The 16,296-nt window shown below is 34.1% G+C and overlaps 3 protein-coding genes across 6 annotated transcripts; all 3 read right to left on the bottom strand.

The window, feature by feature from the left end:
* Positions 1-2,514: 2,514 nt before the first annotated feature.
* LOC131930894 (uncharacterized) lies at positions 2,515-4,129 on the bottom strand. 2 transcript variants are annotated; one of them, XM_059287554.1, is made up of 3 exons: positions 4,006-4,129; positions 3,243-3,412; positions 2,515-2,927 (listed from the first exon to the last, which is right to left on the bottom strand). In XM_059287554.1, the coding sequence occupies exons 2-3, from the start codon at positions 3,396-3,398 to the stop codon at positions 2,715-2,717; spliced, it is 369 nt and encodes a 122-aa protein (XP_059143537.1). In that variant the 5' UTR covers positions 3,399-3,412; positions 4,006-4,129; the 3' UTR covers positions 2,515-2,714. The 2 variants fall into 2 exon arrangements, with proteins under 2 accessions (XP_059143537.1, XP_059143539.1); XM_059287556.1 differs by having other exon boundaries at positions 3,243-3,408; positions 4,006-4,057.
* Positions 4,130-9,057: 4,928 nt separating this feature from the next.
* On the bottom strand, positions 9,058-10,610 carry LOC131930885 (uncharacterized). Its single transcript, XM_059287547.1, has 4 exons — positions 10,532-10,610; positions 10,044-10,202; positions 9,631-9,741; positions 9,058-9,281 (listed from the first exon to the last, which is right to left on the bottom strand). Exons 2-4 carry the CDS (start codon positions 10,197-10,199, stop codon positions 9,180-9,182), a joined length of 369 nt encoding a protein of 122 aa, XP_059143530.1. The 5' UTR covers positions 10,200-10,202; positions 10,532-10,610; the 3' UTR covers positions 9,058-9,179.
* Positions 10,611-12,114: 1,504 nt separating this feature from the next.
* LOC131930886 (uncharacterized) lies at positions 12,115-16,003 on the bottom strand. Of its 3 annotated transcripts, none has more exons than XM_059287548.1 (4): positions 15,889-16,003; positions 14,904-15,025; positions 13,447-13,596; positions 12,115-12,362 (listed from the first exon to the last, which is right to left on the bottom strand). In XM_059287548.1, the coding sequence occupies exons 1-4, from the start codon at positions 15,992-15,994 to the stop codon at positions 12,174-12,176; spliced, it is 567 nt and encodes a 188-aa protein (XP_059143531.1). In that variant the 5' UTR covers positions 15,995-16,003; the 3' UTR covers positions 12,115-12,173. The 3 variants fall into 3 exon arrangements, with proteins under 3 accessions (XP_059143531.1, XP_059143532.1, XP_059143533.1); XM_059287549.1 differs by having other exon boundaries at positions 14,904-15,102; positions 15,889-15,999; XM_059287550.1 differs by having other exon boundaries at positions 14,904-15,099; positions 15,889-15,915.
* Positions 16,004-16,296: the final 293 nt, after the last annotated feature.

Here is a 16,296-nt window from a genome sequence, read left to right as displayed (position 1 = left end):
TTAAGTATTTAAAATGGATTAAAAATCATGTCTATAGCCCGAGTTCCCATCCCCTGTTAATTTTTTATAAGAATATTCGAGAAAGTTTAGGGGAGATCACTCCCGGTATATTTTACATAAATTTACTTTTTTTTTTTTTTTTTTTTTTTTTGTTTGTTTACATAAATTTACTACATGCTGAAATTATGTCCAAAATTTTAAAAAAATATGGATGAATACCTACAAATTTTGAGTCTCTTATTTAAAAACTGAGACAATAAGTCAATACTTTGTTTTCCTTGAAATAATATTCAATTCAAAGAAAATATAGCGGTATATATCTCCAATAATCTTTCTCGAATATTCTTATATGACACAACGAGGATGGCAACTCAGGATATAGACATCAACTTTTAAATACGTAAACTTTTTAAAAATAGAATAGAATATCGTAGAAAAAAAACCGGGAGTAATCTCCCCTACACTTTCTTATATATCGTGACAAAGACATGATTTTTAATTCATTTTTAATTACTTAAACTTTTTAAAATAAAGAAGAATATCGTAAATAAACCGGGAGTGATCTCCCCTAAACTTTCTTGAATATTCTTATACAAACAAAAGGGGATAGGAACTCCATTTTAAATACTTAAACTTTTTAAAATAGAGTAGAATATCGTAAAAAAAAAAGAATTGCTTACCAAGAGAACAATATTTGTATAATACTATTATTAGTTTTTTATAAATTCATATGCGTTTTTTTGAGAAACCGGAAATAGCGTTAATTACTACTTCTGGTCAATTGAAATTACTCAAAAATTGAGGAGAAGTCTGAAAATTTGATCTTTTATTTACATGTGAAATTTTGTTTATCCATCTGAAACAGTACTAAAGTTATATGCTTTTGATAAAATAAAAAGTACAATAAGTCCCACTTCCGGTAATCGGAAATTGCTAAAAAGCTGATACAGAACTACAACTTTGATATAATACTTTGATATAATACTTATATATGAAATTTCATCAACTTATCTGTAACGTTACTAAAGTTATCGTGTTTACACACACACACACACACACCCCACACCCCCACACACAACCACATGCACACACACACCTACCCACACCCCCACACACCCCCACCCCCCCCCCCACACACACACAGAATTGTCAAGTCCAGTTTTACCTACTCGATTACGCGTAAAACGCCGAAATTTTGATATATCTGGATTCAGAATTTTTGGCCGATTAAAATAAGTCCGTTGATGTTGAAGTACTGAAAAGTAAAACAGTGAAAACTGTCAAATTTTTGTGATTTTTGTGCAATATTACATTATTTCATGTATACTCTGTATACGAGAAAGTAAAAAATAAAACACTATTCCTTTAACGAATCTTTTCAATTCCACAGCTTAACACTGAAAACGGATATGCTTCTTTTGTATGTATCTCACTTTAAATCACTTTAGAATGATTCTCCTTATCTATGTGTGCACACTAAATAATTATTAAACGATTAGCATTGCGTAAACCAGTAAACAATAGAGAAGCATAATGTAAACTTATTTTGAACTTAGCTACAGTGACACTTTTTTTCTTCTTCTTCATTCTTAATTTTTATATTAGAAGGGATCCCCCTCCAACACATTTAAGTATACGTGTCAACTGGTTATGCGCCATTTAGGCCGTTGACACTGATTTCAGCCTGCTTTCTTTTTCGATTTTCTTCCATAGCCTTTGTCCAACCAAGAACAAACTACAAGGCAGCAATTGTTTGATTTTGGAGTTGTCTCTCCTAGAAGAGTTGCTGTCCCCAGCTAACGAGCCTCATCTACCCGAGGGTTCGAACTCGAGACTTTTCGGTTTAGCAACCATGAGCTTTACTGACTCGACCCCATTGTGACACTAATTTGATGTAATGAAGCCTTATGTAAACCAGTTAACCTGTGAACATCAGAGGCGAATATTTGAATCGATCTAACCTTTACATACGTACATCCATCCTTAAGATGACAAAATCGTGTACACAGTGTACTTTCAGTTCTGAAGAACACCTAACTCTTGTTAGGTAAAGAAAAGGCGGCTGGTCTTAACGCTTACCAGACTATCTCTTCATACGCCTAGCAGATTTTAATAAATCTGGATTCATAATTTTTACCCAGTTAAAACAAGTCCCCTATACTCCGTATATGATGTACTGAGGTGTAAAAACAGTGGAAAACTTAAAATTGCATGTGTTTTCGGTGCATCTCTGCGGGCGGAGCCCCCCCCCCCCCTCACCCATCTCTTTCCCCCTCCCCCTTGATAATACGTCTACCGTTCGATACAGTTTGAAATTGCAACGTTTTTAATAAATTTAGAGTTAAAATAGTTTGTGATAATATTTTAAAAAAATATGAATTCGAACATCGTCATTTTTGTTGTCAATATATATAAAAATGTGTAAAAAATATAATGACTCTATGGTTGTATTTAAGTATCCTCGTATACAATATGTGCTACGCACAGACATATCAAACCGACAACATATTTCAAGTGTGTATGATTTAATTTATTTCAAACGTTTGTTACAAACTCCAAACAAAAGTCGACTTACATCAACTATTTTTTGATCCTTCAAATTTAAAATTTAAAAACCGCAACATTTTGTAAATTGAAGCAAAGATTTTTTCTTTCTATTGACCATTCACGATTTGTAGGAATTCAATAAACTCCTTTTCACTCTCTTCATCGTCCTAATCCTCTTCATCACCCTCGTCGTTGTTTCCATCGTCGCCTTCTGTCTCTACAGGAAGCTGGTCTTCTTTCTTTAGAGTTTTCACATAACCAATAGCTGAGTCGATGATGGCACCTTTGTTCTCGTTCCACACCGTCTTGATGCCGTTCCAGAGATTTTTCCAGAAACCACGGCGTTGTAGATCCCCAGAACGTTTTGACCCATCCAATGCCTGCAAGTAGAAAAAAACAAATGTTAGTAGCTGGAACTACTGTTTGTATTAGACCTGTTAATAAGCGCCATAGAGATTTATTTAGGAATAGCTGTAAAAAAATAATGTGAGACTTTGTTGTGTGGTGGTAAAGCGCTCGATCACTAACCCTAACGTCTCGAGTGAGGCTATTTGTACTGAATAGAGTTAGCAGATGGTCCATATATATATTAAAATATATATATATATATATATATATATATATATATATATATATATATATATATATATATATATATATATATATATAATATAATATCATTGAACAATCATTACCGAAGTGGTCTCATCGAATGCCCTCTTGAGATTTTGAGAAAACACCTCGTCAAAAGCTCGTTTCAACTCCGAGTCCAATCCATCCACGCTCCTAGCTGATGTATAGCTAAGCAGCACCAAGGAAGCGGCAAAAGCGATTAGAATGGGGGTGTTCATTTTCTGAAATCTTCCTGGGGAAAAATCACAAAAAAAAGTGTAAATATTCCCTGACCACACATTATATTGAGGTAATAGTTTAAAGAAGATCTTCACAGAGTGTTGTTCATGTAAAATATCTACTGACCTCGTGAATGTTATATTTAGGATTATAATTAGGATTTAACATATTAGGTAACCCTCTGGTTGAGGAGGTAGTTACATTAGAATATTTGAAACGCCATATTTGAAACGCCAAGTATCAAATATTTGTCGGTTTCCCAAAAATGCTATATTGGTGTCTAAATAGACACATCTTTCTTTACTCAAGAAGTGTAGGTAACTGACTCACGATAGTGAAATTATTTACTGCTGGGCATAGTACTGACAATAGTATCCCTTCATATGCCCCTTCATATGCCCAGGTAAGAAATGTAGAAGAACTATAATTTATCTTACCTCATGGATAGCCAAGTTGAAAATAGTAACCTAATACTTTTAAGCTAAACTTTAAAGAAAATGTATCAATAATATAAAGTTGACCATAGCTTGTCTGTATAGTTTATCAATAATATAAAATTGACCATGGATTGTCTATATAGTTTACCATACAATACCACAAACTTACCTGTTTACTGCAACACGACCGTGATTCGCTGGTCAGAGTGTATCAACATCCAGTGGCGTAGCGAGGTCGGGTGTCACCCGGTGCGGCACTTAATGGTGTCACCCCCCCAGAGGCATAGAGACCCTTCCCAGGGACAAACTCAAATTTTTGATTTGCACCCCCCCTCAAACTTTCGATTTGCACCCCCCCCCCCTCGAGTTTTCGATTTGCACCCCCCCCCCCCTCAAACTTTCGATTTGCACCCCCCCCCTCGAGTTTTTCTCTATATATTTTGCTATTTTTTGCCTTGGTGTCACCCCCCTAAATGGTGTCACCCGGTGCGGTCCGCACCCCCCGCCCCTCCCTCGCTACGCCCCTGTCAACATCCAGTACATGCTAGAATTTATACCCCATCGTGTGGGGGACTCGACTAGTGTACGTGTTTGATAGTTTGATGAGGTCTAGTGTGGTACTCAACTAGTGTAAGTGTTTGATAGTTTGATGAGCTCCTTTTATCTACAGAGTGAGTTGTCGCGGGAATTTTCTAGAAACGCCGGGAGCAAAGGTCAGCCAGTTAAATGTTGACGACTAGGTGTGATGTTATAGAGAGGTGATCAAAGTCTATAGAGACAGCTTGTGGTAGATTGTTGGTGATATAGGGGAGGTGTAATGGCTGATGTAATGTCGGATGTAATGGCTGATGTAATGTCTGATGTTATGTCTGATGAAATGTTTGTGATGTATTTGTGTCACTGCTCATATATCTGAATTAAGAAGTAATATAATTATTATGACATTTTAAAAATATATTTACATCACTGATTATATTAATCACTTCAGTTATAATGGCTGATGTAATGTTATTTTTTAACAAGCAATTTAATGTTTTTGGTAAGTTTGTTTGACTTGTGATAAGTAGTACTACAGAGTAATGTTTGTGATATATATATATATATATATATATATATATATATATATATATATATATATATATATATATATATATATATATATATATATATATATATATATGTAAATATGTGTGTGTGTGTGCCTATAAACATATATACATCGCAAAGTTTCTGACGTGTTTGTGTAACTGATGATATGACATGTAAATGTATATTGAGTGTGATATATTTGTATGACTGCTGATATAACTCCCTTGAATTTAAACATCCCACTCTACTCCTCAAGGCTTCACTCCAAATCCCTGCCCCATATATAAACACATTAAAACCAGGCAACATAATTTAGAGCTAACACATTGTGTGTAAGTGCTTAAAATTATATTTTCTTAGAATCCAAAACTCCACCAATATCTTGATCCGATGCCTTATTTTGTAAGTACGTCTTTTAAAACGCCCTATATACTGACCATCATATATTAGTACAAGCATAACATTATCGACTAAAAGATCTAACATTCTAGCTATTTTAAACTGCTACAAATCTCATGGGAAAAGATAGTTAGAGTATCTGACACCATCCATTTATGTTGCATAATAATATATACATAATTTATATATAGCAAACTTAGTCGATTTACCTCACAAATAAATATACACCTGTGAGTTTTAAAAGTATTTAATAGAAATAGCATATAATAGAAACTACAGTTGCAACTAGATGACACACAAATAGTAAAATAATATCAATATATATATATATATATATATTTAAGAGATTGTTTCTGGTGTCATTATAAAATATTTCAACTGTTTGTGTCAAATTTTTTTTTTTTTAAAATAGTCTTTTTTTTTTTTATACAGTGTCCTAACTGTGGGATAGTTGTAGTCCGACCACGCCTTTCCTTTATCAGCCAATTAAAAACGTGTTTAATAAAAAAAAAAATTAATCCGTACCGTTACAATTATTTTGAAACGTATTTAACCCAATTGAAATATAATGTCGATAATTTAGGTTTTGTACTGAATATTAACGCAATCATGATGCAGTTATGTCAAAGTACAATGCTTATTTACCACACATGTACATAGACCGCTGTTTGGTTGAAATTTTCGAGATGAAAGACTACTCGTGAAATATTTTGGTGTGCGCTTGTTGGTGCTCTGTTTTTTTTCTTCTTGAATTATAGGGAAGTGTAGTAATCATGCCAAAACCCAGTGGCATAGCGAGGTCGGGTGTCACCCAGTGCGGCACTTATGGTGTCACCCCCCAGAGGCGTAGCGACCCTTGCCGGGGACAAATTTTCAAATTTTCGATTTGCACCCCCCCCCTCCAACTTTCGATTTGCACCCCCCCCCCCTCAGACTTTCGATTTGCACCCCCCACCCCCCTCAAACTTTCGATTTGCAAACCCCTGAAGTTTTTCTCTATATATTTTGCTATTTTTTGCCTTGGTGTCACCCCCTTAAATGGTGTCACCCGGTGACACCCGGTCCGCACCCCCGCCCCCCCCCCCCCCCAACCTCGCTACGCCCCTGCCAAAACCCGAAATTATTCTTACTTAATTTCAACGTTTTATACATTTCTGTGTTGTAAAAATTCCGGGTATGCAATCTTATTTGCGAGTCTTCCTATCTGTGTGTCTATTTGTTTGTCGCTGAGTAAACAGGTAGACGCAATTTCTGATAGAACGCTTACATACCATATCAAGGTTTATATCAACTTTTGAACATATTTTATAAAAAGGAAGAACATCACTTTATTTCCGATTTTTCAGAAACCTTCACAATTTGATAATGTATGTCCTTTTCTCTTAAATCATATTTAAAAGTCATTGGTACCTGTATGAAGTTCACTGTTCAAACCTAACAGTCCTGTTTATGTGACCTTGGCATATGAAGGGATAGTGTGGTCAGCACTATGCTTAGCTGTTTTATTTTCACTACCGTGAGTTAGGTAGGGCCTACCTGTCGAGCTGGGTTGACTCAGAGACGTTCTGCTGTTTTGAACCTGGATTTGAACTCTAGCCTTTGGGGTTTTGCTGTTTAGCGATCTACAGCTAGACCACGCCGTCGCATGTGTTTTCTCAATAAACTTGCGGTTTCGTCTATAACGTACACTCATTTTCTATTGCCCTTTTGAACTATTTAAGCTACACTATTAGAGATTTTTGGTCTAATATATTCACCTTCTATTTTACTTGTGTTTTTTATCCAAAATTTCCCTTAACGACTTGCATACATTTAAACAAAAACAACATCTGGTGATAAACGTTTTTGGTTTTAACATACGTACTAGTAAAGTAGGCTACATTTTTAGAATACATAGTTATAATGCTAGGGAATCTGAGTTAATGACAATATTGTGTGTATTTCTCTGAACCATTTATATCGTCGTTTTGTCTTCAACCTGGGTATAACAATCGAACAGCGTATTAATTTATTTTGATTTACAAATATAAACATAACACTGCTACTACACATTGCTCAATACTCTCGTATACCTGTTCACCAACTTGTATAGACAGTTGTAAAGACATTGTAGCAATGCACAAGATATAAACATTTCTCGCATAGAAGTAGCAGGGACCCTGCATAGCAGTGGCGACGTTAGGTCTGGTGCCACCCGGTGCGGCACATCATGAAGTCACCCCCCCCCCTATATATTTTCTTTCTCTGCAATTTATTGCAGTTGGTGTCACCCCCCCCCCCCTGGTAAAAGCTTTAAAGTGTTCTACACTCGGTATTTAATAAAGCTGGGTGTAGCATTGTTTTATCTATAGTTTGCATATTTAGATCATGGTGTTACCCCCGTTCCTCCTTTTAGCGATCGTCATTATGTAGGCCTACTTAAATTATTTTTTTAAATTAATTAACCATTCATTGAACTGGTAAAAAAATGTATTCTAAATATCTTGCAACCTTTTTAGTTCTTGGTGTCACCCCCTACCCCCATAAATGGTGTCACCCGGTAAGGTCCGCAAACCCTCCCCTTTCCCCGGCTACGCGACGCCTCTGCTGCAGAGCATATGAATGGCTAAGTACTTAAGTTACATGCTACATCCCCTAAACCAACCCATACACATTTTGGGACATCGGAAAAATACCGAAGAAGTTTAATCTCATTAAACTGTTGAAAAGTACTATATCATTTTAACAATTTTGAACTATTTTTTTCACAAAGCTATAAAATTACACTTACTTATTATTTTCTACTGAGTTCTTCATATATACTTAATCAAGTATACATGATGTTAAACGTTAGTAATACTTGTAAACAAATATCAAAATTAAAATGTAATATTTCTCAATGGCATGTTATTAAAGCTACAGTCGTGGCCGGCCGATAGAGCGAATGTCTACCTACCCAAAGATCTTGTGTTCAGCTCAAGTCGTTAGTATGTACAGATTCCACTAAACATTGTCCTTACATTAAAGGAAGCAAAAACTACTTGATAGACAACTGATCACTCACTTTTTATTAATGCTGTGGTAAAAAAGAACTTGAAATCAACTTCATTTGCCCTACGAATGTGAATCTTCCTCTTTTCTTTTGTAAACGATTGCTTGTATTTAAGGATTAGAAGCTTCATTTGACTGGAAATGAATCGATGGTAAATGTTTAGGTAGAAATTGCTCTATCGTGTTGAAACGTTCCATGGCCACAGCGTTCAAAATTACCAATGAGAGTTTTTAACCTAAATGTTATATTTCTTCATAATTTTGACTATGAAATTTTTCAACTTCAATAATTTATTCCTTTAAAATGTTACACATGAGAGTTATCAACATAAATGTAATATTTCTAAAGAAAACGAGAAATATATTATACCTTGCATATAGGCCTAATCCCTTAAAATCTCAATCCTCAAATAATGCATTTCATAAACGTTTTTTCAATTAGAAAATTGAAAATTGAACATTAGAATATTAATTGTAAGTATCGATTGTTTATAATTTAGAGTTAATTATATATATATATATATATATATATATATATATATATATATATATATATATATATATCATGAGAGAGAGAGAGAGAGAGAGAGAGAGAAAGAGAGAGCTGTCTGAGGTAAAGTCATACATATATATTTGGTTCACACTTTACTTTTAACTTCTATTTTTATACCTCCACAACATAAATAAATTTAAAAAAAAACAATTTTTTCAGAGGAAAAATACATTTTATTTGCTTTCTAGAACGTTCGCTTATATTGGTGTAACTAGGACTGTCACAGTCTCTAAGACACCATCATGTCTACATTCTGTACCAGAACCTGCACTTTACTCAACTTGAACTTTGTCTTTACCAGATTCTTTCCATTGCTTCCATTTGTCGGAGTTCTGTCCCCATTTCCAACCATTTCCACCGTTGTTATTGTTTAACTGTAAATATAGCATTTAATTCAAGTAGGTCTAATTAAGAACATATTTTTTTTTTTATATTTATCTTAACTTTTTCTTTGTTCTTAGTTCTAGTGCTGAACAGGATTCACTGAAATACAATTAAGTATCACGTATCAAATTGTTATGCGCTATAAAGGCCGATAACTCCGATTTCAGCCTGCTTTTTATTTAAAATTTGCTTCCATAGCCTTTGTCTAAAGAAAAGAACAAACTACAAGGCAGCAGTTGTTTGAATTTGAAGTTGTCTCACCAAGATAAGTGTCCGTCCTTTTGGTTTTACCTGATGATTATTAAATTATGTAGATTCACTGTTTCTATTCAGACGTACCGGATTATGCCCTGGAAAATCTCTCTTGCCAACCACTGCGTTAACGGCAGCTGTAATTAGGGGCTTCTTAATTGTATCCCAAACGTTTTTGAACCAGCCCCTTCTAGATCTCTGCAGGGAAATATTTATACAACAAAACAGAATATATATATATATATATATATATATATATATATATATATATATATATATATATATATATATATATATATATATATATATATAAATCGTTACCGATTACAATTAGAGACTGCAATTAAAGGGAAACAAGTAGAAACGATATTGTAATAACGCCATGTTAAGGTTCTTTAAAGTCCAGCACGTAATACATTTTCTTTTCTATTTTTGCCAACAAATTTGCCAAGAAATACATATTAATATTCTAAAAACAATGTAGACGACAAAAAGCATACCGCCGTAGTTTCATCAAGCGACCTCTTGAGGATTTGATTAAAAGCTTCATCTAAATCTCGCTCTGTTTTTAAGTCGAATGTAGCCGAGTCTTTGGCTAACGTGTTGCTTAGCAACAGCAAGATTGCCGAACATCCGAGTGCAATAGCAACATTCATTTTCTTGTCAGGGGAAATAACAAGAAAAATTCCAATATTTAGTTTTGACGGACAGGTAATCTTTACAGTATAAAACATAAATATATTAAGTCATAAAAAGTATATTCTTATTTTTCCCTGAAGGCCTACACCGCGGTCTGATTATTGCGTTACAATTTTTAGCTAGTTTTAAAGGTTGAAATTAAGAAAATAAAACTTTAATGTTCCTCGTTGCCTATTTCCTAGATAAATCGATTTTAATTCAATGTGTTAGTTGTAAATAATTTCAAAATGGAACAGCAATTTTTTTTAAAGCTAGATTTCTATTATATATATAACCAGTTTATTCTTACCAGAGTCGTTCGAGTATCTCTAATCAGTCAGTATCAACAACCAGCACGGCTATACTTTATACCCCATCGTACGAGTAACTGTACACGCCAATGTGTTGAAGATCTTGATGAGATCCTTTTATCCAGAGATCCACTTGACACGGTACAGCAACAACTGTACACGTCAATGTGTTGAAGACCTTGATGAGATCCTTTCATCCAGAGATCCACTTGACACGGTACAGCAGCAAAAACGCCCGAAGGTAAGGTCATATGTTTTGTAATCCATCTATACCGATATTACAATCTGATCTACGATAAGTAAACCGCTGAAGTGTTCAACTCCCCACTTGCTACTATTTTGTTTTGTTTTTTATTGGTTGCCTTTTTAGTACATGGGTCCTTACAGTTTAAGTAAAACTACAAAAACTAATGTTACAAAATTACAAACATGGTCTGAAATATTGAGCTTTCTAATGATAATAACCGAGTCATGCTATCGGAGACCCCAATGATTAGATTTTACACTAAGTTATCTTTTTATAATTGAACAAAAATTGTTAATTCGAAATAACTATTATCATAAAAAAGCTCCTTTTATAAAAGGAAAAATAAAATATTTTTATCACCAGGAGCTGGAAATTTTCTTTTCGGGCATTTGTCCCATTCGAGCAAGTATCCATTCGGGCATTTGTCCCATTCGGGCATTTGTTCCATTCGGGCATTTGTACCATTCGGGCATTTGTCCCATTCGGACATTTGTCTCATTCGGGCAAACGGCGTCCGGAAAAGTGTTATATCATTTCGAAAGAAAATGTACCAGTTTATCGTATGCAAATATAGGTTTATGATTTAAATAAAACGCATTTTACAGTAAGCATTGGGTTATTGCTTCCAGTTGATAAGCCTATAGAAATGTTTGGGACAAAGCTGCTCTTCTTTTGTGAAAACTCTAAGGCGCGAAACGTTCTTAGAAATATGCAAATTATGATCCGCTAATATTTATAATGCATACCTGAAACCGAAAGGTAAATCTTTATCTAATATGTAAGCGGTTGAAGAAAATTGTGTAGGAATTTGCATCCGGGTTACTACACATTCTGATGTCACACATCATGACGCAATCATATCATCTGTCGAACACATCGGTGTGGATCCGCACGTACCGATTAATGAGTTTTGTGATTAGTTTTTGTGACATTCGAATACAATTCAACTTCATACACACAGCTGGGGTCGACCGCGGTGTCACAATTATACCCAGAGTTGGATTTACGAATGAGCTAAAGAAATTATAACCTTTGGGCTTTACGTAGTTGATGGCAACCAATTTTTTTTTTCAAAATAAGCGAAAGGCGTGTATCTTTTAATATACTGCTATATTAGCCCTAATGAAAACTCTATAGACCACTGAACAGCTTCGATAATCTGGACTAATTGTGGAGCCCCATATGTAAAATGGCGCATTGGCGTCGCTAGGACGGGTGTCACCGCTTGAAATTGCTGGACTGGTACGCTTGCATTAAACAATGACGACAAAATCTGTATAAATAACAATATATACATTTAAAAAAAAGTAAAACAACATATTTGTCACTGTCTTTGCTTTTAATGTAAAACAAAACCTTCCAACTTAAATAGTGCTAAATGGATTTCAGAAATCTCAAACTTCCGGTTTCTTCGAGCATCCCTGTGCTGACGTCACTAGATCCGTCATGGTACCCAGCACGACAAGAGCATCTTGGATGCTGGTCAGCTTCTGCGCCAACTCCTTGTTACATTTGGGCACGCCACTATCACCGGCTTCTCTTCCAGTGCGATACCAATCAGTCCAAGTTTTGGAAACATACGGCTGAAACGTTACCAAAAAGACCCCGTCAGTAAAAATGCTTATTTTTACACATCATCAGATTTGATTGGTGGTATGAACATTTATTTGACATCTCGAAGTAGGTCGTCTAGTAATCTTTAAAAACAAAGGCATTGTTTTATTTAGAAACTTTGTAAGTATTATGAAGTGAAAGTAGTTTCTTTTGGGTTTGGGAGTATTTGAGTATACTAGGTGTCGTGACGTTGTGTGTCTTGGTCTTGTTCTCTAGGTCTTGTGTGTCCTTAGGACCGTCTATTAGGTAATGAATTATCGTCTGCGTTGTACGACAGAAACGGAGTATTTTTAGGTCTTGACAAAAAAAATATTTTTGTCATTGATTATTAGTGCATTGAGATTTGTGTCTAATATGATATGAAAGAAGAACAGACACATCCACATTGATTTAAGTCAACAATTAAATACGGAAATGTAAAACAATAACTTCTTGTTAATTGTTTGCTGATAAATGTGATGTTAATCATCAGGTCATCTGGATTGTGGCAGATTAAACAAAAATCCTCACAATAAGTAGTAGCTATGTTAAAACTCTTAAATTGCTACCAAAATTGAAATCCAAGCTACAGTAGTAAGATACAAAGTATTTAACATGTAGTTTTCATCTCTTATACTGGTATAATTTAGAATAAACTTGATTTATATTTGACTTTTTATTAATTGGCCAAAATTTACAAATAATGAAAAAATAAAAAACATTATTCGAAATTGACGCTAGATCGAAAATCGAAAAATAATTTATATTGTATATAAAACAATTATTCATTTTATAAATCCTATGATATTAGTTATTTTCCGTTTGTTTAACGTTGATTTTTAATGTTGTCCCATTTCAATCGAGTTTTTATCACTGTTCATACTTGTGTCTGTATATTATTAATTTACTCTTATCTCAGGGTCGTCATTAAACACTCAATAAATCATTGCGAATGTTCTAGATCGGTCATATATTCAAAGTCCTTGAATTACCCATACACTAGATTTACAATAATATTACAACAACAAAGCGTAAACAGTTTTAAAATAATGGGTAAGAAACATTTTGTATTACCAAAGCAAATGTTACTGAAGGTCGTTTGCCTAATATGCGTTGTTGTCCCAGATGTCTTTGGCAGCGTCCTTGACCTTTCTCAAACAACTTGCTCCACCAACTTCTTCTTTTGATGGACCGAGTAATGACTTCTGGGCTGGGGTTAAATGCCTAGAGAGATTTAGTGCCAGAAACATTATTTTTAAACCTTCTAAAAACTTAAGCATTGTAAACTATTATTTTTTTAAATTAGGAAAATAATTAATATATACTAGATAAATGGCCCGTTGAGGGAGAAATGCAACAGGCGCTAGGTTGATAGCGTTGTCGTTTTCTCTAAACCAAAACCAAAACCAAAATCACCACCTCAACTTCAAATTTAACTGGAAATTAAAAATATATTTGAAAATGGATTTTTATCCAGAATCGGCATTTTAACCTGATCGGACAATTTAACTTGAAATAAAACACATAATAACCCCTTAATAAATGTTAAAAGTAAGTAGACGAAGCATAATTTATAAGAAAATAAAACAATGGTTAGTTTTATTATTAAAACTCTTCAGGGATTTACATATAGCAATTTATGCCCACTCCTCTCGGCTATTATGACGCTTCGGTCGAAGTCTCATCGACTATTTTTTGTAGAAAAAAACTTTAACTTTCATCCTATTAAATGACCACTAAAATATTGTATCATTTGGGATGTTATGTGTTTAATTTTATAGATGTTCAATTTTTAATGTCTGTTAACAATTGTGTATCTTGTTGAATGTCTAGAGAAAATTGGGTCTTTTTACTTTCTCGTGTATACGAAGTATGGAGAAAGTATTGTAATAGTGCACACAAAAATAATCGAAATCTTGTCAGTATGTCTCTGTGTGTATGTATGTGTATGTATGTGTGTCTGTAAACACGATAACTTGAGTACCGTTACAGCTAGGTTGATGAAATTGCATATATAAGTATTATATCAAATGTGTAGTTCCGAATCGACTTTTGAGCGATTTCCGATAACCGGAAGTGGAACATTTTCTAATTTCAATTTTTCAAAAGTCTATAACTTGAGCACTATTTCAGATAGATAATGAAATTTCAAATATAAGTAAAAGATATAATTCTCTACCTTCTGTCAAATTTTAAGTAATTTTCGTTGACCGAAAGTAGTAATTTACGCTATTTCCGATTTCTCAAACAACGCATGTGAATTTATAAAGCACTAATAATATCCCGCACTATTATGCACATTTTGTTTGACGTTCACTTAGTGTGCAATTCTTTTTTCTAAGAGATTCTATTATATTATAAAAGTTTAAATTAATTAAAATGGATTAAAAATGTTGTCTATATCCCGAGTTGCCATCCCCCGTAGTGTTATATAAGAATATTCGATAAAGTTTAGTGGCGATCACTTCCGGTTTATTTATATTATATTAAAATATTGTATTTCATGCATGTTTATTGAACATATGTTTAACCTTGCAGACGGTATCAGCAGCATCAGCAATATTCGCCAGAATTTCTTGACTGACAGCCTCTTGAAATTCGCGGTCTGTCGGTTCTGTTACGTCAGTGACCTGAGCGTGGAGAGCCGACAGTGCTACAAGGATGTTTATAGAAAGAAGTACGGCTCTCATTGTAGGTATTACACATTAAAGTGACAGTATCAAACGTCTACTGTGGATAAAAGCAGACTAGGTCTATTGTTGAAATTCAAATGTGTAATTAAGAAGTGATTTATGTTACAAATGTGTTCTAAACTTAGAGAAAAAATAACAAAATTAATGGATTTTTTTATAAAAACAAAAGTTACGGAAGTTACAGTGAGCGGATTTATTGAAACCAAATATAGCTCTAACTTTATTTTACTAAGTAGGCCCTATATTGTCCGTACCTGATTGTATTATACAGTTTATTAAACAAAAAATAAATAAATATATTACAAACTTTTGACTAGTTATATTAGTTTTAATGTTGGTCTTTGTAACGTTCAATCAAGGAGTAGGCCATATAAAGATACAATCTACCTGAAAGTACAGTAACACTGTTTTCTGCCTTACTTTCAAAACAGATCAAACACAAACAAAAAGCTATTTATAAACAAAAATTTATATGTGAAATCTTGCTTAAAAAACGGTCTTAGCGTTGGGAAGAAACAAGCTCGACTCTAGTTTGTGAACAGAAACGATGGACTTTAGAACGCAGGCCTGCTAGACGGTGTGACTGGAGTTCTGATACCGGGATTGTTCGTTAATAATACTCTGAATTTACCCCACTATAAATGGTTTCTGATACACGTTAGAGAAAGTAAAAGACAGCTGTGAAGTTTCCAGAAGTCACAATAACAAGTAAACACTTTTTCATCTGCTCCGTGGATCTAAAGTGTTATAGTATTTTTTTTAAAATTACGGCAAGTTGCGGTTTTTTAAAATGTTACTGCTACTAAAACATATAGAAACTTACCTAAATAACACGGAAGCTGTAGGTCAGATAGTGAGGTATAGAAATAATGGAACTTTCGAGAACAGTTTATACAACATACAGTGTGAGAAGTCATCATGCAAGTCATGACTGAAACGCTTTTGGTTGTTTACTTTTCTAGGACACTTGCTACATCCTGAAATGTATCAGATGTGTCAAGGCCAGGTTATTGGCTTGCTCTGGTCACATGACCAGTATGTGACCCGTCTATGACTTACATCTAACATAACGTTTAAAAGATTGCTTGCCTTATCTGAAAATAGATTAGGAAGGGTTGGGCGGTTAACTTTTATTGATTATCTTGGCTTATAGGCCCCTATATTATGAGTTAAATCATGATGGAATAGAAAAGTTTTTAAAATACAAAAATTGTTTGAGTTGTATTTTAAC

Source organism: Physella acuta, unplaced genomic scaffold (genome assembly GCF_028476545.2).
Source record: "Physella acuta isolate Inbredline_101_S28 unplaced genomic scaffold, ASM2847654v3 ptg001864l, whole genome shotgun sequence".
Classification (NCBI taxonomy): Eukaryota; Metazoa; Mollusca; class Gastropoda; family Physidae; genus Physella; species Physella acuta.
Note: the sequence above shows the minus strand (reverse complement) of the source record. Positions and strands in the feature narration are given on the sequence as shown.